Below are 26815 nucleotides of genomic sequence, written 5' to 3'. Positions count from 1 at the left end.
CAAAGTTTGTCTTGAAGCATATTAAAAACAACACATAGACACATAAACAACATTAAAAGCTGGATGGTAACACTTTATTTCGATGGTCCACTTTAGACATTCTACTAACTATAAGTAACATTGCAACTACATGTAAACTAGCAGTCATTAGATATTAGTAGTCTGTCTGCTAAATATCTGCTAAAACTTTATTTTGATGCTCCAAACAGACATTCCACTGACTATAAGCAACTTTGCAACTACATGTCAACTTATTCTACTAAACCGAACCTTAACAGTCTACTAATACTCTAATTAGAGGTTAGTTGACATGTAGTTGCAAAGTTACTTATAGTTTGTAGAGTTTTTAAAGTGGACCATCAAAATAAAGTGTAACCAACATTTTTATATGTGTAAAGCTGCACTGTCATTTTTGTCAGCTCTTATTCATCTTTATCATTAATATGGTGGTCTTGGAATTTATCCAGAAACCTATTGTAGATTCAGCATCATACAAAGTTGTCCATAGCAGCGGAAAAATACTGTTTTCACAGTCACCCATGATTGATTTATTCCATAGACTAAAGTAGGGGGTTAAACTGAGTTGCAGAGAGTGAATAGAAGCCTTATGTAGAATAAAACAGCTTTCCCTAGAACACTCATATGACAAAGTAATCTTGTGTGAGTGAACTTCATTTAAAAAAAATAATAATTTTTTTTTTTAATTTGTTTAAAACTGCACTTTAAAATCCAATGGTTTCTACAACAGGTGGTGACAGTGCCATGTAAGGCTCTACAGACAACTAACAGACCACACAAGTTGAGATTTTTGGTTTCAGTGTTTATTTTTGGTGCAGTTAATACACATCAAGACTGTGGTGGGCAATGCTGGCATCTTAAATTGAACAAAATAATAGCAAATAAATCTCTAAATATTTGCTGTAGTTTGGCTTCAGGGTAAGGGCAAAAGAGACTCATTTTCCTCACTGCCTCTTATGATACCAGGATTCTAAAGTGTCTTTTGCAGAGAAGGCAATCCCAGAGTAAAAAATATCCATCCAAGATGGTGAATGAAGCAAAAGGAAATGCAGAATATAAAATATAAAACTGAAATTGACTAACCTATGATTTGTAAGCCATCTCTTTTTATGATTATAAATTTGTTGTCATTGTGTTGTTAGTTTAGCAACATGTTAACACCAAACTCTTTTGAAATCATTTTTGAGCACAGATTCCCCTGTGCACAGATTAATGCAGCAGGTAGAGCATTCAAGTCAATACCAGTTGGTGCATAAGAAGGCAGCTCACAAGGTTTTGGAATAGAGCCTGTGAATCCTACTGAAAATGGCAAGTAAGCTTCTCCATGTAATGTTTCTTAAAGGATTAGTTCACTTTAGAATTAAAATTTCCTGATAATTTACTCACCCCCACGTCATCCAAGATATTAATGTCTTTCTTTCTTCAGTCGAAAAGAAATTAAGGTTTTTGAGGAAAACATCCCAGGATTTTTCTCCATATAGTGACCTCAATGGGGTCCAACGGTTTGAAGGTCCAAATTGCAGTTTCAGTGCAGCTTCAAAGGGCTCTTGACTTTGTCTGTGCAAGTTTGACTTGAAAACACTAGGTCGGTACGTCCGCCTACGTCACGCGTGACCTTTCAGCATGATTATGTAATGCATGGCACTTCGCAGAGCTAAGGCAAGACGAGCATTTGTGGTTAAAAAGTATTTCTTTTTTTTTAAATAAAATGACAATGTTTGTTTAGATAAGACTCTTATTCATCGGCTGAGATCGTGTAAAGACTTTGAAGCTCCACTAAAAAAACTGCAATTTGGACCCTCAACCTGTTGGACCCCATTGAAGTCATAGAGAAAAATCCTGGAATATGTTCCTTAAAAATCTTAATTTATTTTTGACTGAAGAAAGAAAGACATGAACATCTTGGATGACGTGGGGATGAGTAAGTCATCAGGACATTTTAATTCTGAAGTGAACTACACCTTTAAGTCACCTTTTTGTGTGAGGGGGGAGATGGGGCAATTCAGTTTTAGCTTCCCAAGTTTTCAGACAGTAAAGGCCAAAGGCAATGGTTCAGGAAGTTAACAGCAGCACTAGGAATCTCGTCAACGGCAAAACCGGAGCGGGTCAGAGGCAAGAATGGATCGAACGTGCAGAATGTTTCTGTGGCTCAAGAAGATTTATCGGCATGTTTCTTTCTACTGGTCTTCTCAATCATGGTCTCCACCACTGTGGTTGTCTCTTCATAGCCCTTCACTTTTTTGTCAGGTGAGAGCTTCTCCACTGACTCAATGACCTCGAGCTTCTCATAACTCATGGAGTCTGGGGGGATGGAGCTGTGTGATGGCATGGGTGGGAAGATGCTGGGATCATCCGGGATCTTGCTCTTGCCTCCACGATGGGGTGAGGGCTGCTTCGGGCCTGGAGGAGGAGGGCTGGGGCCTTGAGGGCCTGGTGGAGGAGGGCTGGGGCCTTGAGGGCCTGGTGGAGGAGGGCTGGGGACTTGAGGGCCTGGTGGAGGAGGGCTGGGGACTTGAGGGTCTGGTGGAGGAGGGCTGGGGACTTGAGGGCCTGGAGGAGGAGGGCTGGGGCTTTTCTTGCCATGAGGGTCTGGTGGTGGACTGGGGCTCGGTTTTGGTTCTTTCCCCTTTGGGTTTAGGGGTGTTGGTCCTGGTAGGGGGCTTGGGGTAGGGGAAGGTGTACGTGTCCAGTAAGGATCGTAAGGCATCATGTCACCTCTGAATGTAACAAAGATGTGACTGGCAGAAGGGGTGGTTGAACAGAAGCAGGGGTCCTGGTAGCTCGAGTCGCCAGTCACTAGTACGTAGCGTCCCTTGGTGAAGAAGTCCGCGATGGGCTCCGGTCTCCTTCCCCGCCTCATGCGATCACGAAAGATGTTGCAGAGCGTGTCGAAGGCCTTGCTGATCCGTGCGCCATCAGGCACATCTTCTCCAGGAGCCTGTTCCTCTCTTCTCGCCCCCTGCTCCTCCATCACTTGTTCTGTCTCTTCCTCCACAAATTCTTCTGCTGCCTTATCCTCAAGTCCACTAGCTTGTTTGGAACTGATCTCTTTCATTTTAAACACTTTCTTAGCCAAGTTCTTCTGACGAGGCTTTACTTTGGTGATGTCTTGGGTGAGATCTGAAAAAAGCAGATAACAGATTTTGGTGCAATCTGAGGGTCAGTCTTGTTATGCAAATACTTTGTGAACTAAAGTATTTCACTAAAGGTGCATATCAGTCTTTTGGAAATATGCTCTGGCCAAGCTGAGGCGTGAAACACTCTCAAACGATTGTTCATATTTTTGCACTGGAAATGTATGCATTGCATTCTCAACACTGCCTCATGGGGGCACTATAGCAACCATCAATGTAAACTGACTTCTTCTACTGCCAGGTTTTTTTCTTTCAGGTTTTTATACTCTAATGTTTGAACATCCTTTCGAAGAGAATCCCACTTAGCAAGCTAGAACACATTTAACTGCAGATTTTTCTAACCGCTCATACTCTATGCTCAGCTCACACATGTACCTTGATGTTTTTTTTCTCCACTAAATAGTTTGTCCAGAAGGTGGCAACACTGCACTGGCCCATTATTTCTCAATCGAAAAAGACACAAATGAGACAGAACAACAACAAACAACTGGAGACATAATGACAATAGACACCCACATTGATGAGCGCTTGTGTGAGGGGATTAAGAGATAACTGTAAATAGTGCAGACGATGAAACGTCAGTATTGAAGTATACTTAGGGCTTAAACTGCAAACTAAACTCTAAATCTGATTGTCTGACTTTTACAGGTTGTCTGGAAACCTAGGGCTTCATTTATAAAACGAGTGAACGCAGATTTAATCTTAGAGTGTGCGTTCGCCAAAATCCACGGCATTTATGAAAACGGTCTTTGATGTGGAAAAGTGCTTAGCACCATGTCAGAATAAGAGTCCTGCAGGTATTTGAAAATCTAAGCTTCTAATATAATCTAAAACCTAAATTCTTGCTGCTCGCTGTTCTCAAGTAAAGGATTTGGATGTTGACTTCGCTCTTTTATATGTTAATGACATTCATTAGGCTGCATTTACAAGTCAGAGATTGAAACCATTCAGTTGCGCACAATTTCAAGATCATTTGCGATTTATAAATTTCACATCTGGAAGAGAGGCGTATGCACGTTCTTTTGTGCGTACAGTATGTCCGTTCTCTGAATCACACGTGCACACATTTGAGAAATGATCGTAAGATCAAATGTACGATGGTTTCTATGCAACATTTTATAAATGAGGCCCCTAGTGTGCAACGATATTTAACGGTCCACCAGGAAACAAAAAGACACGTTTACAAGTTCCAGGACTGCAGCAATGAATGCTTCAGAAGACCAACTAAATGCTGAATTAAAATAAGTTTGTGAAGTGCACGACTTAAAAACTTCAAAAGACATTCAAGCGTTTTGTTGGAGGCACTCTTTAAAAGAGATGCGTTCACACATTTACCTACTGGATACAGAAAAGCAGGGCACAACGGAGTAAAAGGGGTACTTTATTCTCTTCTAAATCACTAGATGGCAAAAAAAAAAAAAACAGCTCAGCACTTTTCTTAACAACCGTTTTTGATGATGCACGTGGAAATTTGACTGATCCTTGACGCAATCACCGATTCGCCAATTGATTTTTTTTAAATGTTGTAGATTTAAGCAGCAAATGAGAATCACTAAAATTATTAAATATATTGTGAGACAAAGGTCTTGTTAATGACTTTCAGTTTTGTTCAAAGTAATTAAAGCAATTTATGTTTAATAACAGAAGAACATGTAAAAGGTAGTTGGGATAAAAGACTCCCCTGCTGAGGCACAATAATTAACATGATAATAAACAGCCAGCTGAGTTTTCCATTTGTTGACATGGCATGGTCAGATTCAGATAGGACATATCATATATCAAGCTGGGTCTTTTGACCCATTGATGGTTTTACCCCGTGTGTCTGTGGGCTTAAAGGCCCATCTTGCCACCTTATACAGTACATTTATAATATTTTTAACCAAAATAAACCACTTTTATGATTTATTCTCACACAAATCTGTTGCTCCATCAATGTTCAACAAAAACATATCTTTTTTTCTGCAATCATACACTATGGGAGTGGTGAATAGCAAATTTTTCTTAAGATGTGCCTTTAGTCCCATTATAACCTGTTAATATCATGGCCGACCCTTTGGATTTCCAAGTGATTTATTATTTGTGTCATCTCACATCTATAATGGAAGATCGGGTGAAGTTCCTCGCTGAGAAGGGAATATCTGCGGCATATGCAGGTAAACACTACAGTACCCTGAGTCTGTTACAGAACGCCTGTGTGTTCCTGCACAGACATCTACCCACCCCTAAACATGACGCTGAACAAAACTAAACTGTGATTGGTCACTTCACAGTGGGCGGTCCTTGGCCAATCCCAGCGGCTCGAGGCCAAACCTCATGAACCAGGTGAAGGTCTGGATACACTAGACTAGCTTACTAGCTTAAGGGAACTTACTGGATGGAAAGTAATTTTGAGGACAGAGGGCAAACCTATAATTGATTACTGTCAATATTTACATGAAAATGTCTTATGTTTGAAAAATTTAATTAGAGGAAGAAAACATTTTAGAAACATATGGACTATATTTAAATATGGCTTGAACATTCTATTTTAGAATTTTACAATTGGCACATGGTAACATATACTCAAACAAAAATAGTGAAATTATTTCACCTCCATTTACACTCTTATTTGTATTATTTGTAAAGTTATATATATATATATATATATATATATATATATATATATATATATAGTCACTACAATTTTACAAAAAATAAAAATAAGAGTGTAAATAGGGGTGAAGTAATTTCACTATTTTAGTTGAAGTTCCATTTAAAATATCACAATTTTAAATATGAAAATAAATAAAATTGTGATATTTTAAATATCAAAATGGTACTATTTTATACAATATAAAAAGACGTAAAGTACTGCATAGTAAGATTCACCCCAAAACAAACACATCACACGTTCAAACACATGGGCAGAGTGTAACCTAAACCATTTCCTTTCTTCTTAAGAAACGTGTTGTGGCTCTTAACAAACAGCAGTTACTTGTGCCCAGACATAAGGTCATTGTCATTTATCATTGTTAACAGGGCCAATGCAAAGAATCTTACAGGCAATTTTATTATGCTTCTAGATTCAACGAGCTTGAGAGCGCCTGAGCGAGACCGAGTGGGTTTGATTGACAGCTGAGTGGGCGTAACCCTTCCTTCAGGCCAGCAGCTGCTAGCTCTTGATTTGTTGCCTGTTCACAAAGACTATCACAATGATGCAGTCATGTTACATAACCCCCCCACCACACACACACACACACACACCCCCCAGACTCTCACCTTTACCCTGCCTGCTCACGCCAGGATTGTGGGGGTTTTCATATTTGTTTGTGAGCAGAGTAATAGGTGTCCCAATTATCGCCGAGTTCAATCTGTGAGAAGGAGAAAGAAAATTAAGCAGACGTATTAAAGACTTGAGGAAGACTCCAAGAGAAAGCATTGTCAGATATTACAAATTAAAGTAAAATTAAATTAAAGTGTTAATGAATGACGCTGGAATACATTTATGCTAAAATATCTGTAAAGGCTTTAATTACAGATGAAGAAATTGCCCAATTATTGGGTAAAAAGATGATGTAGTTATACTGCCACTGTGTGGAAGCTAGCCTGCCCTGATCCAAAGAAAAATGACATTATTTTTAGCTTGAAATTATTAATTCTGCATTCTTTTGTACAACAAATGCAACAATGATGACTTTTTTGGCCTGTTCAGTAATGAAAAAAACTGGTGCTTACACTCTAAAAAATGCTGCATTTAAAACAACCCAAGTTGGGTTAAAAATGTTCAAACTCAGCGATTTGGTTGTTTTGACCCAGCGGTTGGGTTAAATGTTTGCCCAAAGTGCTGGACTTTTTTTTTTTAACCCAACTATTTAAAATGTAACTGTTTAACTCTTTAAAAATTACTGGCTTAAAATGAACCAAAAATAGGTTAGAAATTAAAAATAAGACACATAATAACAATAATAATCAAAACATTTATTAATAAGCAATTAAATAAATGTTTATTGTTTAATTATTAAATATTAAACTTATTAATGAAAGTTCATTTATTAAACCTATTAATAAATGCTAATTTTTATTTTAAGCAAACAATACAGTAATGTTTAAACAAAAGTTGAGTTAAATAAAACTACAAACATTTAACCCAACCGCTGAGTTAAAAAGAACCCATTCGCTTTTTTTTAGAGTGTAATTGTCATAATAAAATAACGTGACAGCATCTCACATAGACGACAGATGTACAGGTGTCGCCTCAGGATGTGGTGTGAGGAGTGTAAGACGGAGCACGTTCTCACCGGTTGTCCTCGTTCTCGATGATTCTCTTGTAGCGCTCGAGCTCGTTCTCCAGAGAGCTCTGGTACATGGCCAGCTGCCAACACTTGCTGGTGTATTTCTCCAGAGATCTCTCGGCCTCGTCGATGTCCTTCCTGAGAGTCTCGATCTGATCGTTGTAACGCTGGATCTCGTCATCGTAGCTCTCTTGTTTCGTCCTGATGGTTTGTTCCAACGCAGAGGTCTAGAAAAACAGATTATAGAAAAACTTAACTTTAAAACATTTTCATTAACAGAAAAACATTATAGTCCGATTATACTGGACTTCTGCTCTGACAAACACAGCAGAAGACGGATAAAGTTTACCTCTATAGGGATGTAGACTTGATAAAGACTAATGAATATAGCCTACTGTATGTATATACAAACTAAACTACTGTTCAAAAGATTGGGTTTGGCAAGATTTTTTTTTTATGTTTTTGAAAGAATATTATTGTTTTTACAGTATTTTTCATCAAATAAATGCATACGACTAAAACAACAATATTGTGAAATATTATTACTATGTTAAGTAACTGTTTTCTATGTGAATATATAGTAAAGTGTAATTTATTCCTGTGATCAAAGCTGAATTTTCAGCATCATTACTCCAGTCTTCAGTGTCACATGATCCTTCAGAAATCACTCTAATATGATGATTTGATGCTCATGAACATTTATTTTTAATTATCAATGTTAAAAATAGTTGTGCTGCTTTCAGATTTTTATGGAAACGGTGATACTTTTGTTTTTCAGGATTATTTGATGAATGGAAAGAAGAACAGCATTTATTTTTAATAGAATATATTGTAACATTATACATGTCTTTACTGTAACTTTTAATCAATTTAATGCGTCTTTGCTGAATAAATTACTTATTTATTAAAAAAAAAAACTACTAAGCATAACAATATATATACATTTAAGAATCTTGCTAACAGTAACAGTGGCCAATAGCATTGATAACAGAAACAAAATCGACAGGTGATAAAATCTGTTCATCAAATAAAGCGATCAAGTCTTTTCAGAATATTTTAACTAAAACACTCAATTCATACGGGTTAGTTTTATGATCTAGCTAAGACATTTTTTAAGCGTCAAATTGGTAGTTGCGGAGCTGTTAATGGAGATTCATTCGATTTCATTAAAAATATCTTCATTTGTGTTCTGAAGATTAACTAAAGTCTTACAGGTTTGAAATGACGTGAGGGTGAGTAATTGATCACAGTTAATTCATTGATTGATTTATTAATTTGTGGGTGAACTAACCCTTCAAAGAGTCTCCCATACATGTTTGTGTAGAAAATTAATTCAAGGGTTTAAAATCCTGTCCATCATTATTTTGATCATTTTTGGCTACTGTATCTATTGTAAACCCTAACGCTCAAAATAATTAATTGATTTGAGTAGGACAAACTTGAATTAAACTTAATTAGTTCAGTCAAATGAACTTTTATGAGTATTTAGCACTTTCTTTTTCTTTCAAGTTAACAGAACTGATATATTTTAAGTAAACTGAACTGTTTCATGAGTTTTATGAAATTATTTATTTTAATTTAAACAAACTTAAGTTTTACTGAAACTGGGCTGGGATTTCAGTTTCCCAGCATGCTTTGCCCATGGCACTCGAATGGGAGAATAAATGCTAAAATGAAGTGTAATATAATGTATTTTTTTGTGCTAGATTAATGTTAAGTGAGATATTTAGTAGTGATAAATGTTTTGTTATGCTAATTTAGAATAATTTCTGTTAATGTTGGTTTTAGGAGAGTTATCATCATGGTGACAAGTGGTGCATGAGCTTGGTTTGAGAGCAAGTTTGTTTAAAGCTTTATATTGCTGCACTCTTACAGCAAGTGCAATACCATGCTATATGTTAGCAAATTAGCAAGTTAGCATTAATTGAATTAGCTTGTTATAACTAGTTTATACTAATAAAAATGTTGACATTGAGGTGACATGAAAATTTTAAGTTAAGTACATTAATAAGTATAATCAAATGTATGAGTACAAAATAAAAATCTGCCAGCACTGCTTACTTAAACTTAAAATTTCTTAACTTAAAATTTTAAGGCAACTGATTGCCTTAATTTTATTTTATTTATTAATTTTTTTGGCCAATTTATTCGTGTTTCCAGGTGTTCTGGTTCTGCTGTGTCTCTGATGGAGAGACTCTCTGGTACCTCAGTGTGCAGCCGCTGCTTCTCGGCCTTCAGCTGACAGATGGCGCTCTTGTACTCCTCCATCTGAGTCCTCAGACCCGGTATCCGTCTCTGAGCCATCACACGCTCCTGATCCTGCAGGAAAACAGCAGCTCACACACTTCTTACTGTACTCATCATCAAAGTGTGCCTGTGATCTGATCACAGAGAGCTCAAGCATGTTTCACTTCGACTCGTGTCACTGTACACCTTTCAAATCCCGACACTGACGTTTCTAAAAGAGCTGCTGAGACGCTGAAGGTCAAACACGCACAAGACTCTTTATTAGGAGAAGAACGCTAGAGTTACCACACGAGGATTCAATTAAAAAGAAAAAGGTAAATCAATAAGGTTTCAAACTGACAAGTAATATGACATTTTAAACAGTTTATTTATTTACAAATGTAGTTCATTTTAAAGGAATGCTATCTTTTTTTCCCCTGAACATATTTAATTAATTGCTGTACCACCATTTAAATAAAACGAATCAAACAGCTCTTAAAACTGTCTAAACTGACAACTTAGGGTTTGTTTACACGGCACTGTTTTCAACTAAAAACAAACGCTTGTGAATTTACACGACAATGGCATTTTGGTGACCTGAAAACGCAAATCTTCGAAAACGGGTTTCAAAGAGCAAGTTTTTTAAGACGATACCGTTATCATCTCCGTGTAAACCACAAAAACGTGAATTTGTGAAAACTGTGACATCATGCGCATCATATGTATTACGTGTTTGTTTCTTTACAAAGTGACAGCGCCATCTACTGGCCTGACAGCAGAATACGGCGCTTTTAGTCGTTTTCACAGATCCCTGTGAAAGGGGATCGATTTGACAACGTTGTCTCGTCTGTGAACGAAAAATGCGAAGGAACATAGATGTAGATAGTTGTCGTGTAAACGTCCACTTTTTATAACTCCTATTTATATTTTTAAAAAATCATAAGCAATAAACCTGCAGAATCCAGATTTACTCGTCCTTATAACGCTATTAGTTTTCGTGGTTGTGCCTGTCATTTAAAAAGCAAGGAAATATCAATGACATTTGGACACAAGCACCCATTACCATGATGAACAATATATTAGCTCAGTGCTTAAATGCTTATTTTTTATGTTTGCTATGGCAAGCATTGACATTATTATTGCCATTACTAAGTGCCAGTAATTTGAACAAACAGCAAAAGCTAAGTAATAGGCTGAACTTTATCTCATAACTTACCTGCAACAGACATGATAACTCAAAATGTTTTTTGTGCTATTTCTTCTCTAAGCAATCAAACTTTGACCTGTCAGACTATAAACAATCACACACACACACGCACGCACGCACGCACGCACGCACACACACACACACACACGGAACACCTTAGCAACTACATATATCAGGATAGCAACCCACTTCAGCGTTGTGCCATTGAGCTTTGCAAAGACATGCACCACTCACATTTGGCTCAGAAAGTCAATGACTTGATTTGACTCTAGATTAGCAGTGTTTTTTTTCTGTTTTTTTTGTTCTTTTTTTTCTGTTCTTCTGTAACACTTTATGTTGATGCGCCACTTTAGACATTCTACTGACTAGAAGTAACTTTGCAAGTACATGTCAACTTATTCTACAAACATTTATTCAACTTATTCATCTATCAGTCTACTAACAGTCGACTCTAATGAGAGTGAGTTACTTATAGTTAGGAGAATGTCAATCGAAATAAAGTGTAACCTATTATCACTGGACCCCCCAAAAATCACAAGAAGCTAAAAATAATCTTTCTGATTAATTTTTCCTCCTTGGGGTGATTCAGAAATCTACCAGTTTGTGTTTTTTCTTTTCTTTTTGTAAATTGTAAGTAAATAAAAAAGTTAATTTAAATTCAGTGCAAATGTTTACATCTCAACTGCTGAAATTAAAGTGTATGATGAGCGATACACTGCTCATATAACTCACTAATTATTCTATTGGCCCCTAATATTCTATATCAGCAGACAATTTATAGACAATTACTATTCAGGAATATTATCGATTCATCTGCACTGACACTATCGGATAAGAACAAAATCTGAACTAAAATTATGTAAATCAAGAAAATAAATTTGTTTCATAATTGATTAACTTTGAAACTTCAACACTTATTGAACTGAATTGATTCAAAATTGCTCTGACTTGAGTTGAATAACGACACTATTGTCTTCTGCTTTACAGCTGAAATTGAATTTGTTTTATAATAATTGACGAATTCTGCAACATTAACTCTGTTATTTTCCTGTGTATCGATGCAAAGCTGCTTTGAAACAATCTGAGAGTGACTTGACCACTAATAGAGACTATACAACAAATACAACTAATTATTAACTCTTTCCCCGCCATTGATGGCTTTCTGTGTTTTCTCTGATATACTGTAGGGGGCGCTATTACACATCTACTGAAAGAGTGCAGAATCTCCTGATCAAAACACAGGAGAAGAAGAAGCAGAAACAAGCAATAGCATATGTAGCAGATGCATATGTAAATTAATGTGATCATCAACATTAAAAAGCATGTTACTGAATGAAACAGCACATTCTCGTCGCATACGGACTCTTGGTCTTTTTAACGCACAGTGCTTACAATGAGAAACTTTTGGCATGATACACAGACGCGTTGGGCATGGGAATGATATCATGATGAAATTATAAATTGGGTTATAATTTTGCCATTATGACATGGTGGAGTGTGAATCTCAATTTAATCAGCCAGCATATTTTTATTTACATTTTTTATTTTTTTATATTTACACTATTTAAAGTGCTATTTAATTTCCACGTTTGAACATAACCCAACCCCATCCCTAAACCTACTCATTTGTTATTATATGATATAAAACACCGGATATAACAGGCAGATACGACTACAATCCAATTTATTTAAAAAGTACACAAATTCCACGTGTTCCGAGGCCAAACCATTGATTTGTGTGAAGAAAAGAGCCAAACGCGATCACCATCTCCATCCGCCGTAGATCATGCGCACATTCAAAGACTGCCGCCCGAAGAACCGTTAAGGTCAGCTTTGACTGTGAACTTGCATTTTCTCTCGTGTGTCTCATGACTAAATGCTAAAACAGTCATGCTAAAGATGTATCTTTTGAATGAGACATGACTGCATGCATTTATGGAGCGGCGGGATAATTTCAGTGATTAAAACATTAATATCCACTCTGTTCTTCACACGAAGAAATTGTATGGCTTCAGAAGACTTTGAATGCAACACGAGTTAATACTTTTATACTGTTTGTCTGCTGTCTGTTAGCGTCACGTCACCTCAGCTAATCCGCCTCGCTGCACATTTCCGGTTATCCAGGAGTGACACACCATAGATATCATATATAAACGCTAGATGTCTTGTGCGCGCTGCTGGCCAATGGAGGTCGACGTCCGCACGTGGCGGCCATCTTACCACAGTGTGCTCGCTCACTCGTTTAATGGTGCATGTACTTTTAAATAACCATAACTTGCTCAATTTTCTACCGATTTTCAAACGGTTTGGTTTGTTATAAACGTCAGAGATGTAGTTATGACACTGCATACATACACTGCATACATATGAATAACTATAATATACATGTTCAAGCATTCGGAATTATAGCCACGTTAATAACGTTTGTAAGAAACCAAACCGCTTGTAAATCCGTCAAGATTTCAGCGAGATAAGAGGATTTGTGTGCGTGCTGATCACTCACCTAATGCACAGCTTCACTGTGACAAGATGGCCGAACGGTGATGCCGGAAGTGACTGCGCCATAAGACATCTAGCGTTTATATATGATATCTACGTGACACGCGGCCAAGATGGCGACGGCCGGCTCTGCTTTTTGCTCAAAATGTTGCTCAAAGGGAGATATTTTCTTTTCCAGAAATCAGTTTTTAAGGACTACAACAAACGACTGGTAAGGACTACAATGAGCTTATTCACGGGTTAGTGACATAACTAACCCTAAAATTTACATAAACCCCGCCCCCGGAACACAATTTATAGATTATCATGACAGAATATGCTAATCAATGACTAGAAGATAACTACACATAAGCTATATAACTTCATCAACTAATCATTCAGAAATGTCCTGTTGCTTCTACATGTTGTCACTTCTTCTTGAGTCTCTCCATCATTTTCTGACTCCGGTTTGAACATAAAAAGCTAAAAGTTTTTGAAATGTTCAGTGTCTGTCCCTTTAAATGCAAATGGACTGCTGCTCCCGGAAAAGAGGGCGGAGCTTCAACAGCTTGTATGTGTGTGTGTGTGTGTGTGTGTGAGGTAATCGGAGCTGCCAACACACACACACACATACAAGCTGTTGAAGCTCCGCCCTCTTTTCCAGGAGCAGCAGCTCATTTGCCTTTAAAGGGACACACACAAAAACGGCGTGTTTTGCTCACCCTCAAAAAGTGACAACTTTAACATGCGTTAAAAAAAAGATCGGTGGGGTATTTTAAGCTAAAAGTTCACATACACACTCTGGGGACATCAGAGACTTATTTTACGTCTTGTGAAAGGGGCATTATACTAACCCTTTAAGTAAAAAACAAATAAGACAAAAAGCAAAACATGGGTTCTAAAATGAGACTTTCCTCAGCAGTAATCGTGCGCTTCAGATGTCTGAAGGAATGGTGATAAAGGAAGATAAAGGGTGTCATCGCTCAGGGATCCTGACCACTCAGAGACACACAGCTCTTATTCCCTGTGACCCCCGAGAGTCAGAATGGGCCTGAGGCGCTGAGAGACACAAGCTCACCCACCTCTGAGACAGACGAGCTCGACATCAGGGGGATCGTCTGGTTGATCTGGTGCAGGACATTCAGATACGTCTGGATCTCAGCGAGGTTCTGTGGAGGAGGACAAACACACACACGGGACAGGGATCAGTGGAGGGGGACATCAGGAGTGGGACTGGTGAAAGTTCAATTTCATTACAGAGAAACAGGCGTTAGAGGATGCAAATTATGTTTCCCTTGAACAATAAAAAGAAAATAGATGATTATATAGATCCCTCTATAAATTAGATTTGATTGTATAACAAATTATCAAAGCAAGTGGCATATGCAAAGAAATTATTCTTTAGTGGTTCCAATGACAAGCTCTCAAAACCACTACGCTAGATCACTCACTTAAAACTACATGTTTAAAGTCGGATTGAATAGGAAGTTGAGGAAGTTTTTCTTCCCTATTGTGTCATATATCCGAGTGAAACTCTTCTGGAACAAGAACAAATGTGGGCGGGGCTTGATTGTGTCTGTCGGGAATTGATTGGATGATTGGATGGTTGTGGTTTGCTATTGGCTGATCTCATGTGAGTGACAGGTTGCCCCGCCCACATCATCAGAGAAGAGAAGAGATGCTGCATCTGATTCAAGATGCTTCAAGGGATTTTTTCTGATTCAAGATTACCAGGAACATCAATTTGACACAATAATAATGTGCACGTATAAATTATGTCGAATAAATACTGCAATACTGCAAAAAAAAACACACACACACCATTGGCAGGGCTCAATCCGAGGGCCGGGATAAACGCTTGTCTTTCAGATTCCCTCTGCACGCAATAGGACAGCGCTACAACCAACCAGAGCGTTTTCCCACGAACTTTTGCCGTATCCGGTCGGCAAAACTCCGAACACATCTTCCTTTTTTAAGAATGACTTCAGTGCTGTTCTTTGTTCTTTTCTCAAAGAAAAGCTTAACTCCAAGTCCTCCAGAGTCACGGCCAAAGCCGATTGGAAAGACCGCTGTTCGCCAGCAGCAGAAGCTCTTCTTTGTTTTCAAGTAGCAGGGTTTTATGTATTTGTTTTATGTTACGTGATTGGCCTGACTAGAGTTTGGTTTTTCCAGCTCGCAAGCCAACGGAGAGTTGCTAGACGACACTGGCTGCAAAATAAAATTTGCTGCCGCTAGGGTGCGTCTAGATTTCTAGGCTAGTCATGGGGACTTTAATGAAAGGATTAGTCAGTTTTTGGGGGAATTTGGAAACGAAGACGAAGACTCTCCCCCTTAAGTTGATGAATATCACTTAAAGGTTTAGAAAGACTCTTAACCTGTGTTATGTTTGATTTTATATAGTCATCATAATATTATATGTACAGACCCCAAATATAATAGAGTTTAAGAGCTTTTTAAATGGATATGCTTATTTGTAAATGTCTTTATTTATGTTAAACATTTTATTTCTTTATTTTGTATTATTATTATTTATAAGAATATTTCTATGTATAATTTAATAATTCATTTTGGTGGAAAGGATTAATATGGGGGAGGGGGGGTACATTTTGTAATTATAGGAAACTCTTTAATTGTAACTGAAAAACATGAGGCACGTTTGTAATAACTTTAAACCAACTAGTGTCAATGTGATGTTTAGTTAATCACGTATTGATTATTGTAACTCTCTTTTCCACGGCCTTCCTTCAAAGCTTCTCTACATACTTCAGTTAGTCCAAAAATCAGCTGCACAAGTTATTTAACTGAATATATTTCTACTAATGATCCTGCGCCTTACCTACAAGGAAGAATAATCTTGCCCTTCTCTGACCTTCTTCTCATCTACACCCCTTCTCCTACATTACCATCCTCGTCTGCACTCACTCTTGTTCTTCCTCAAACTTCAATGGGCTCCCGAGCCTTTAGTCACGCAGATCCATATTTATGGACCTTGCATCCACAGGATGTGCGAAATATGAAAGTCTTTCCCCCAGTTTCACAGACGAGGCTCACAATAGTCCCAAACTAAAACTGCATGTTTGAGCTGTTTTAGTATCGTCAGTGTGCCATTGTTTTGTCTCAAGATGCACACCAGTAATGTTTTTTTCTTAACCCTTCCGCCATGTTGAAAACCCTATAACACTTGTATACACTTGATTATAAATCTCTTGTTCCTCTCTCTACACCCTCACCAAATATTGGATTCGATCTGTTTGCCTTTGTTTTCTTTCACTTAGGACTGATAAATCGTAGGCCTCATTTATCCAAGCTTACGTACCTTTTTACATAAAATATGAAAAAAATGGCACTGTTTATCACACTAGTGTGCTTTAATGTTTAACCATTAAATTTGTATTGTTTTAGTACAAATCACTCTTTACGCTATTTTATCACCAAATATTGGATTGAATCTTTTTGTCAACTTGTTTACTTTAAATTAGGACAAGTTTTGTATTTATTTTTGAGACTGATAGATTTCAGGCCTTGACAAAATTATCCACAAATAAGACTTTTTTTCACTCATAAACTGAGGTAGCCTACATAAGCTCAGATAAATAAGGCCTGCAATTGATCAATTCCAAACAGAAATATAAAACCGGTCCTAACTGAAAGAAAACAAGTTGACAAACAGATCGAATCTAATATTTGGTGATGATGTAGCATAATGAGAGATTTATAAGCAATTTTTTGTTGGCTGGTAATTTTTGACCAGGAACATCACAAATGTTACAATGTAGAAAAAACACACACACACACACACACACACACACACACACGCACGCACGCACGCACGCACACACACACACACACACACACTTTCAGGTACGGGAAAATGACCCGAACACAACATAAGGGCACGTTTAAAAAAAGCTACTTAAATGTCCTAATTGAACTAAGGCCTAATCCTGGTTTAGTCTAAACCCTGTCTGTGAAACTGGCCTTTGTTTTTACATCTCGTCGTAACACTAATTTTTCAGACAGGCTTTTATGTGATTGTGGCTACGTCTACATTAATCCGGATACATTTGAAAATGGCGTTTTCGTTTATAAACGCTCTCCGTTCACACTAGCGTTTTCAGGCGTTTTCGGACGTTTCAGTGTGGATGAGAAACTTTTGAAAAACGCCTGAAAACGCTAAATTCACCTTTACTGCGCATGTGTAAAACCCCACAAAAGCTCACTGATATGATTCAGATGGAAAAATAAATAATGAAGTTATCGCGCAATTCTTCTGACAGGATAATTTTATTTAGTAAAATATCTCACCATTCACTGATGCGGTCCAGGTCGCACGCAGTCACCACATGTTTGGTCTAAAACGCTAAAACTGCTCTCATGTATTGCCGCAGGACAGCAAATGTGAGCAAACTCTGTCATCTTTGCAGGACTGTGATGAGAAGAGTGTGCAATGTAGAATATTTTTAGCAACAGTGTGAAAGTGAATAGCACATAACAGGCACAATACCGGTATAAACATGAATATCTATTGGTACAATATGCGTCACATGACTAAATTTACGTCATCGTTTTTAAATACCACCAGTTTCACAGTCCAAACTACAACATAAAAAAAAAAGCTTTGTTTTCATTAATAAAAATGCAGTCTCAGTGTGGACAGAAGGCCAAAACGGAGAGAAAAATATACGTTTTCAAACGAAAACGTATTAGTGTGGACATGGCCTGTATTTGTATCCAGTCTGTCCAGTCTGCAATGAGGATCATTTCAGAGCCCGTCTACGGAGAGCCTTGGCACTCCCTATTAGCCCCATTGTATAGATCTTGGTTGCAGTTCCAATAGAATTCCACTGGAGGTGATCGCGGGCGAGTGCAGACTGAATGGGAGTCTATGGGGCTATACGGCTAAATGTCTATCTAATGTGTCTCTTTCACCCGATTGCCGTTGAGAAATCTCAGATTTTATTGTAGGTTTTGCAAGTTCAACATGGGTTATAGGTCGAAAGTTGAATGAACGAGTACTTATGTCCTTTCGATTTCTTACAGGTTGAGTTGTTGTTGCCTATAACACGCTAGCATTCTGCTAATGAACGCTGATTGGTCAGTGAAGGACTGATTACGACCAGAGATACCGCTTGATGGCATCGTGGCGTCCGAAGCGGGACCAGAAACAAACAAAACAAAAGCTCTTCTAGCACGTGTGTTTGCCTGTGTCAGCTGTGTTGTTGATGCCTCGAGAGAAAAGAAAGTGCAGAGCGCGAAAGCACCAAAGTGACTGAAGGATTGCCGTAAAGCTGTATGTCTGGTCGTACTATGTGTATGACGTCATTGACATTTTAAAAGACTTTTTAAAGCAAATAAGTGACTCTAAAAAATCTAACACCCAGCAATGTGTAATTTCTTTGCTTCTCCTTTCGAATACAACATTCAAATTACTAGACAAAAAATTATATCCTGAGAAAAGTGGATTTTGAGGGGTATTTCGCCATAGACCTCCATTCATTCTGCACTCGCCTGCGAGCGCCCCCGCATGGACAGAGACGTGTTACTGCAGTCAGTCCAGAAACCGGAAGTAAGCAGAGAGTGCCAATTCTCTTCCTATTAGACATTCTCTGATCATTTGTTGTTTAAAGCTACAATATGTAATTTTTTTTCGCCGCTAGGGGTCGCTAACCTCTTACATTAACAAAGAAGTATATTGATGCGTAAGCGGAATTATGGAACTTGCCGTCATGCTGATGGATCTAATAATGTTTATGGATGAGTGAATGCATTGATGTGTTTAACATGACTGTGGTGTGAAGCAGGGCGCAGGTGCTAATGAGAGACAGATCTCAGCACCACACGAGAGTCCCGCGGATATAAAGGAATGAGGACATTTCATTCTACTGAACTAACTTACCCGCTAGTGCTGAATTAATACTCACACAGGTCAGTTTATTAGACGAATGAAACATGTGAGGTAACGCAGCGCTGTTTCACTTGCTCTACACTATCACACTAAACTGCATTTGAGTGTGTTAAAGTTATAATGATATTCTATGTGTTAGTTTGTCTGTATGAGACTAGCAGTAAGCTAGATCAACATTAGAATAACATACTAATCATATTCTAACATTTCATCATGTTGCGCTATATAACATTGATTAGCTTTATGTCAAGCTCTGTCGAGTCGAAGTTAGCCGCGGACGCTAGCTCTCGGCATCTCGAAAACGGCACGCTGATATTGATCCTCGTTTTAGTTCTCCTTTTCGTCCCAAAGTCTGCTTGCGATGATCCATAATCTTTGAACGAAACAACAACAGCGTGAGCGTGCCGCTAGATGTCTGTCGCCATGGTTACTATGGCAGTACGAGCGGAAACCAGGGATAACGCGGATATTACGTCATTGACGCTATTTTAGGACAAGTGGGACAGGGCGACAGGGACGAGCCATTATTTAAAATTGGAATTTCTCTGAAATTAAAAATCTTTGGAAATTTTGGGATATTGTAAGTACACAACTGCAGGAAATATATCACACTGTGCAAGTGATTTTTGGATATTTTATTACAAAAATCTTACATATTGTAGCTTTAATGTTGATTGTTTTGTTATGTTTGTAACGTGCCCTTGAGTGTCATATAAGGCACCTATAAATAAATGTATAATAACAATAAAAATTATAATATATGAAGTCAAGATCACCCAGGTGTACTAGCAGAGTAAACGAATATGAAGTTCAGACAAACTATGGATGTCATATTTTGAAAACTAGAAAGTGTCTGAATACTTCGTTCCAACAAGCAGTATATTACACTTCAGAACTATAAATCTGTCATTTTGTAGTCTGAGCAACAGAAAACGAACCCGATCTCATTGGAGAACTATTTTACGAGGTGGCGATTTGGTGAGAATTTGAATGTGAATTATATAAAAACGTTTGGGAAAAAATTAAGCATGAAAGAGATGCGCAATCAATGTGTACAAACCTGGTCCAACTGAGATTTGGATTAAAATGTAATATTTTGCAATGCATCTAAATTTGAAATAGTTCAACTCACAGAAATAGTTGTCATTGGGGATGTGACGCACATGTGACGCAATACTGTTACATTTGCACATTTTACCCACTTTTTCCTCATATGCTATTCATGTGTAGTAAACAGTGAATGATTAACCGAGTCAGTGGCTTTAGACACAGTATACGCATGACTGTGCAAAAAGCATCAGTCGCTTACGTTCTCTCATTCGCCTCTTGACAGACGAGCAGGAGAACAGCTTCTGGTTTTCCATCCTCACTTTCCACACTGGCATCTACTCTCAGTTGTCAAATGAGTCTTTTGGCATCTTGCTGACACTTACCTTACATCATTATAACACACTGGATATGGACAACTCTAGCTATGTTTCCATATCCACCTATCTTTATGTGAATATTGGGAAATTGCATAAAAAACACAAGATGTGCACAAATTCTAAAAATGTGCATTAAAAAAAAACGTACAGGCACTTAAATTTGTAAAATGTATGCGCTCAATTGAGGTGGATATTTTTTTATCCGATGAAAAGACATGCGCATAAACTACGATGGAAATACATTTATTGAATGAATCCCTCAAACCTCGTGTGACTTTGCCTCAGCATCAGCTGTGATTGGATAACTGGAGTAACCAGCGGACCAATGGCGTCACAGCATCTCTAATGTTGGTTTGGTGTTTCTGTGTGTGTGATCAGAATGATTTGGTTTAATTCCCTCCAGAAGCGTCTCACACACGAGATTGTTCCCGAACACCAGCATCCGAACGCCAGAGAACATGACAGCGTTTACTGTGTTTCGTCTGACGCTCTGAGACACACTCGTTTACGATGGAGGGAAAAAGAGTCCGATTGCAGAAACTTACAGTTTTATTCCTGATATTTTGTGCCGATTTCCCAGGAAGTGATGATTTTGTTCTCTTGAACACATGAGATGGAAACGCTGCTTTATTAGCAAAAGTTTACGCGATTTTCCAATTGTAGGTGTTAGTTCACAACTTTCGGAAAAATAACTACAAACAACAAACCAAATTCATCAATTTTACAATGACAGGGTGTCAGTCCAACAGCTTGTCTAATTAAAAAGCCTAATTAAAAAGTACAGTAAAAATGTCTTTACTGTATCACACTGGATATGGACAATCACTAAAAGCAGCATTCTGGCTGCGGTGTCATATGTGTATGTTCGTGTGCTTCTGTGCTTCCGGCTGCTCCTGTCATAGTTTCTGTATTAATGCACATGTTGATGGGAATATTCTGGTGTTCAGACGCTGAATGTGATGTACAACATAAGGTACTGATTAAAGATAAAGCACAGCCACACAATGGACTGTCACTCGACGGCTCGGAAAAACACTGCTGACATTACATTTAAAAGATGCCAAATTCTGCTCTCTGAGTGAACAAATGTAAGCTCAGCACACACACTCCTTTCAACAACTTTCAACTTTCACAGAAGAACTTTCCAGAAGCTCCTTGAAAAGCCAGAATTGGAAATAGAGGTTATATTTTCCTCCTACCTTTTTGTGCCTCTCTCTGGTAGCGTTGACGTCGTCTTGCAGAAACTGCAGCTGGGTTTGATACTCAAGGTTCCTCAATAGCACTGTGTCGGCTTCCTGCAAACACAAGAGCAAATGGACTCATAATTGAGACTTTCTCTGGAAAACATTGTTCAGGGAACAATGGTGGTGGAGTTACTCAGAAACACTTGTCTCAACACAAGACATTTCTCTCCCTGATTTTCAATAATGTGTTAATTTTAGGCCATATTGTGCTCTTTTACAAAGTCTTGATGTTGTTTTCAGGCTCTACTAGAGCAGGTTTTCCTGCTTGAATGTTGATTATTCTCCTCATATTCTCCATTGTTGCGGCTCCTCTCTTCCCAGTCTGTCAGTAACGCTCTGTTTACTTCCTGTCTCTATGAAGCCCTCCTTCTGAAAAGCACACTGTGCTCTGATTGGTCGGCTGGAGCAGTGTGTTGTGATTGGTCGAGCGCTTCGAGTGTGTTTGGGAAATGTCCCGCCCCTTACCATAACCACCAGTTTAACACACTACTAACTAACTCAACCAGGCCCCGCCCCTTTATTCTGCGTATGAATTATTATAATGAGGAATATTGTGGCGTGTTCGTTCCCGGAAGGAACTCAAGACTACAATGGAGGCGTTTCAGGAGTTCAGAAACACTGACACTGATATAGAGAAGAACTGGAGCTTTTTCATGATCAAACAGCAACATTACACACTAAACACAGATGAACATGCAAAAATCAATAATAGGTCCTGTTTAATATTTGGGTAACTTCCAGTTTAACTAACTTTAATTAACTTCCATTATAGAAGTTGAGCTGAATTTTCTTTTTAAAGTAATGTCTGCTATAGCACCCCATGTGTTACTTCTGAGAATGCGGAGTGTTCAAAACAAGCTGTAACAATGCACAACTTCGAGTTTAGACAACTAAAAGCCTTTGCATTTGCAAGAACTCGTATATGTTTCTGGCCTTAGGCTTGATGAAGAGCGTGTTGAGTAGCTTACAGCATTGCATTTATAAAAAAATTATAAGTCACTTGAGTGTGTGTTTCATAGATTTTACTGCTGCTAAGGTGGTTTGAGGTACTTCACCTTGAGCCTTCGAACCCTCCGCGCCTGTGGTTATATCTCTGAGATGCATGATCTCTCGTGGATTATTGCTTTTCATTACACGGCTCTGTGGAATACTTGATTCTGACTGGTCAATAGCGTCATCCAGCGGTAAATTATTCCCAGATAATAACAACCGCTATACGCCTTAGGAACGTTTTCTCTTTGTGGAAATTTTGTATTTGGTGAGCTAATAAAGTATTAAAACTCAGTCGAATCAATATTTTGTGTACAGTTATTTAATTATGCCATCCAGTATCGTGGACTCGCTCTCTCTTTTTTCATTCAAACGCAGCGGCGGCCATTTTGTGACTATTGTTTTGTTCACTGTTGGATTATAAGATACAAACAGGTACGATTTTAAAACAGTTTAATCTGAAATCAATATCTCTTATCTCCATCATTATTAGATGTGGTGAAATGCTGTGTAATAAGTGTTATGACTGTATACCGTATCTCTTAAATGTCCGTCTAGTTTGATCTCGCCGCTGAAACTGCTCTCTCTTTGCGTTTGTGTTTAAACACCTTATAAAATATTTCAACTCAGATCAATATTTCGTGTCTAATTATTTACTTATGTGGCAAGTACCCATGTAATAAGCAGGATAATGCACATCCAGCTGGTGGTTCTCTCAGAATAACCCCCTTCAGGTGTGTGTATGTGTGTGTGTGTCTCTGATCAAGACCTCATCATCCTGTCGGGGGTTATTTTGAGAGAACTACCGGCTGGATGTACATGATCCCTCATAATGGCCTGAGAAACTGCAGGTCACAGTATATTTGTACCTTATTGAGCTGTTCCAGCGTGTGCCGCAGCTGCTCTTGGTATTCACATTCATTTCTGTATCTGTGGACAACAGAGAGTATTTCAAGTACAGTTCATCACGACAATCATGCATGTTCACGGTTTTCATTTCAAGGCTCTTTCTAACAGTTATTGATCTGCTTTGATCTGTGGACTCTGATGTAATTTCGTTTGGTAATAATTCAGAGGTTTCTCGGGTGTTATAAAGCATGCAAACATGACTGATTCTCATTTACTACGCCCTTGACCTCTGAAAAAGTTCATTAATAAACTTCAGGTTTTTAATGGGTCTATCAGGAAACAAAGTTTCCTTATTGAATCATTGAGCACCTTTGAGGAAGAATTAACTACAATATTAACTTCACATTTTATAGGTGTCTAACTAAGATGTACTTACATTAAAAAAAAAAGAAGATGTACAATGTACTTATTGTGTTGCTGTTGTATTACAAAACACTATTGAGGAGGATACGGGTACGGTTAGGACAGGTTTGTTGGTTTATAGGTGGGTTAAGGGGTTAACAGTAATGTAATTACATTTAGGTATTTTAAATGCAAATACAATGTAAAAACATGTGTGTACACAATAAGTGCAACTAAAATGTTACTACATTGTAGTTAAAGACACTTGATGTAAACTGGGACCTATGATTTTCCAAAGTTTAGCAGAATCAAATCTTTGAAATATATTCAGAGTTTTAAGACACTTAGTAGCAAGTAACAAGCTGGAAATCAGAACTTTACGTTCGAGTTAAAGTCTTTTAATAAATCTGTGTTTTTCTGCATTGTTATTTAAATCAGAACTTTATGTCTGTGTTTTGCTGCGCTTTTGTTTAAATAGCTTTTCTTCTCTTCTCTATTAATATTATATAATCTACTTTGGCTAAAGCAGCCGCTCAACAGTCCTATAAACGTCTTGTTTGAGCAGATCCTGACCAGAATACACTGCAATGTGGAGTTGTACTGTTGTGGAATTATACCGTTTAGTCAAAGGTCTGAAAACACAATCAATTTAAGATTTGGTATTGTTAAATAATATTGCTGACTTGAATAAATCAGTTTATTTAGATGTTACCACATGAATGAGTCATTTGATAACACATTTCTCATACAGTGTATTCTGGCGTCATTATTTTATTTAATTTTTTTCAGTTTCATAATTAGACTATAGTTTTTTATTTTTTATATCCCTTAAACAGTATCTCGATATTTGGACATTTTGATATCATCTGCATTGGTCAATAACCACGATAAAGTGCCCATTCAAACCAAGGAAAAAAACGTTAACAATATCGAAAAAGAAATATTTCTAAAAATCTACAACTGTAAAGTTAAAGACACAGAGGAACGATATCACTGGAATCACTGGTAACACTTTATTTCGATAGTCCACTTTAGACATTCTACTAACTATAAGTAGGATTTGCAACGACATGTCAACTAACTCTCATTAGAGTATTAGTAGATTGTCTGCTTAATATCTGCTAACACTTTATTGTGATGCTCCTCAACAGACATTATACTGACTATAAGTCAACTTATTCTCATAACCCGAACCCTAACACCTAACCATAACCTAACAGTCTACTACAGCCTACTAATACTCCAATGAGAGTTAGTTGACATAGTATTTGCAAAATAGTTAGTAGAATGTCTAAAGTGGACGAAATAAAGTGGAACCGAATCACTTTAACAATGATTTTTGTCCAGCTGATGAATGATAAAAACATTGACAGCCAATCAGAATCCATCCTGCTTTAAAGAGCCCGAGCATTTAAAGAGACAGATGAAGAAACTGCAGCGTGCGCTTACAATAAACAGAACGATATCGTGCGTTGGTGTGGACGCTAATAAAGTTATCTTTAATAGTTATCGTTCTTGGTGTGAACGTGGTCAATGTAGTAGTCAATGAACAGATTTAAGATGCTCCCCCACCAGACATTCTCTTGACTATAAGAACCTGCAACTACATGCAAACTTATTCTAACCCTAACCCTACCAGTCTACTAATACTAATACTCTAATGAGAGTTAGTAGCGATGTAGGTGCAACTTTTCTTATAGTCGAGAGAATGTCTGTTGGGGGAGCATCTTAAATCTGTTCATTGACTACATTGCATTTGAAACCAACACAAGGGAGAGTTAAGGCATGTTCACACCAAGAACGAAACCAAATTTTCTTATCTTAAATCCATTATAGTCACATTATTCTCACCTCCCCTTTGGTTATCAGTCATCAGAAGTCTTCAACCACAACCTTCCACACTCTTTATCATCTGTCAGATTGTCTAACCTGCTGTTGTACTCGTCCAGCATGCGCTCTGCATCTTTCAGCTCTCTCTCCAGCTTGGCTCGGTCGGACCGCAGTTCTCGGATGCGTTGCCGGTTGACTCTGATCTGCTCGCTGAAGGCCTCCTCCAGCCCCGGCGTCCCCTCTATGCGCTGCAGAGTCTCCAGCTGTTTGCGAAACACGGCGTTGCGTTGCTCCAGGACGCGCGCACGGTTGATGTAGCGCGCGAAGCGGCTGTTCAGCTCCTGCAGGTTCTGCCATCCCGGGACAGACCCCAACTCCGTCTCTGGGCTGTTGGGCTCCTCGTACACATCGGAGCGCTCGTACTTCTCCTTGCGTACCTCATGCTTGTAGCTGGTCTTCAACATTGTTTGCGATCTTCAACTAAGTGCTTTACCCCTCAGCACCTTTAGTGTGTGAAAACTAGGGTGCTCACCCTGTGCTGTCTCATGCTAGACTAAACTCTGCCCATTCGGGCCACGGGGCCAAATAGCTAAAAAATAGTGTTTCACATGGTGTGCCGTATGGATTCTTCCAGTGGAGTCCTGTGTGCACAAGGCCAGCAAAACACCATCATTGTCGAGGGCTTTGCTGTGTTGAATGATCTTTTGAGCTCTGCTTTTGTTTCCAGAACAGCAGCTAAGTCTATGATCACAATGATAAGATTCAATAGCCCTCTGTTTGACAATGAAAAACTGCAAGGCCTGCTGTTTTAGGGCACACAAAACAACTAAACTT

The 26815-nt window shown here is 38.2% G+C and overlaps 1 protein-coding gene across 1 annotated transcript; it reads right to left on the bottom strand.

Moving 5' to 3' along the window:
- Positions 1–805: 805 nt before the first annotated feature.
- On the bottom strand, positions 806–26815 carry bfsp1 (beaded filament structural protein 1). The gene is made up of 8 exons (XM_084093579.1): positions 26081–26815; positions 23770–23830; positions 21866–21961; positions 14417–14503; positions 9629–9742; positions 7430–7650; positions 6411–6502; positions 806–3138 (listed from the first exon to the last, which is right to left on the bottom strand). Exons 1-8 carry the CDS (start codon positions 26443–26445, stop codon positions 2168–2170), a joined length of 2007 nt encoding a protein of 668 aa, XP_083949705.1. The 5' UTR covers positions 26446–26815; the 3' UTR covers positions 806–2167.

Source organism: Abramis brama (assembly GCF_963993115.1).
Source record: "Abramis brama genome assembly, chromosome: 19".
NCBI classification, from domain to species: domain Eukaryota; kingdom Metazoa; phylum Chordata; class Actinopteri; order Cypriniformes; family Leuciscidae; genus Abramis; species Abramis brama.
The sequence above is the reverse complement of the archived record's forward strand: the minus strand, read 5'-3'. Positions and strand labels throughout refer to the sequence as shown.

Coding starts and splice junctions, on each gene's coding strand:
- bfsp1 (XM_084093579.1), bottom strand. CDS start 26,445: ATGTTGAAGACCAGCTACAAGCATGAGGTACGCAAGGAGAAGTACGAG. Junction 23,831..26,080: donor CTGGACGAGTACAACAGCAG/GTTAGACAATCT, acceptor TGTTGTCCACAG/ATACAGAAATGAATGTGAAT. Junction 14,504..21,865: donor CCAGAGAGAGGCACAAAAAG/GTAGGAGGAAAA, acceptor CCTCCTCCACAG/AACCTCGCTGAGATCCAGAC.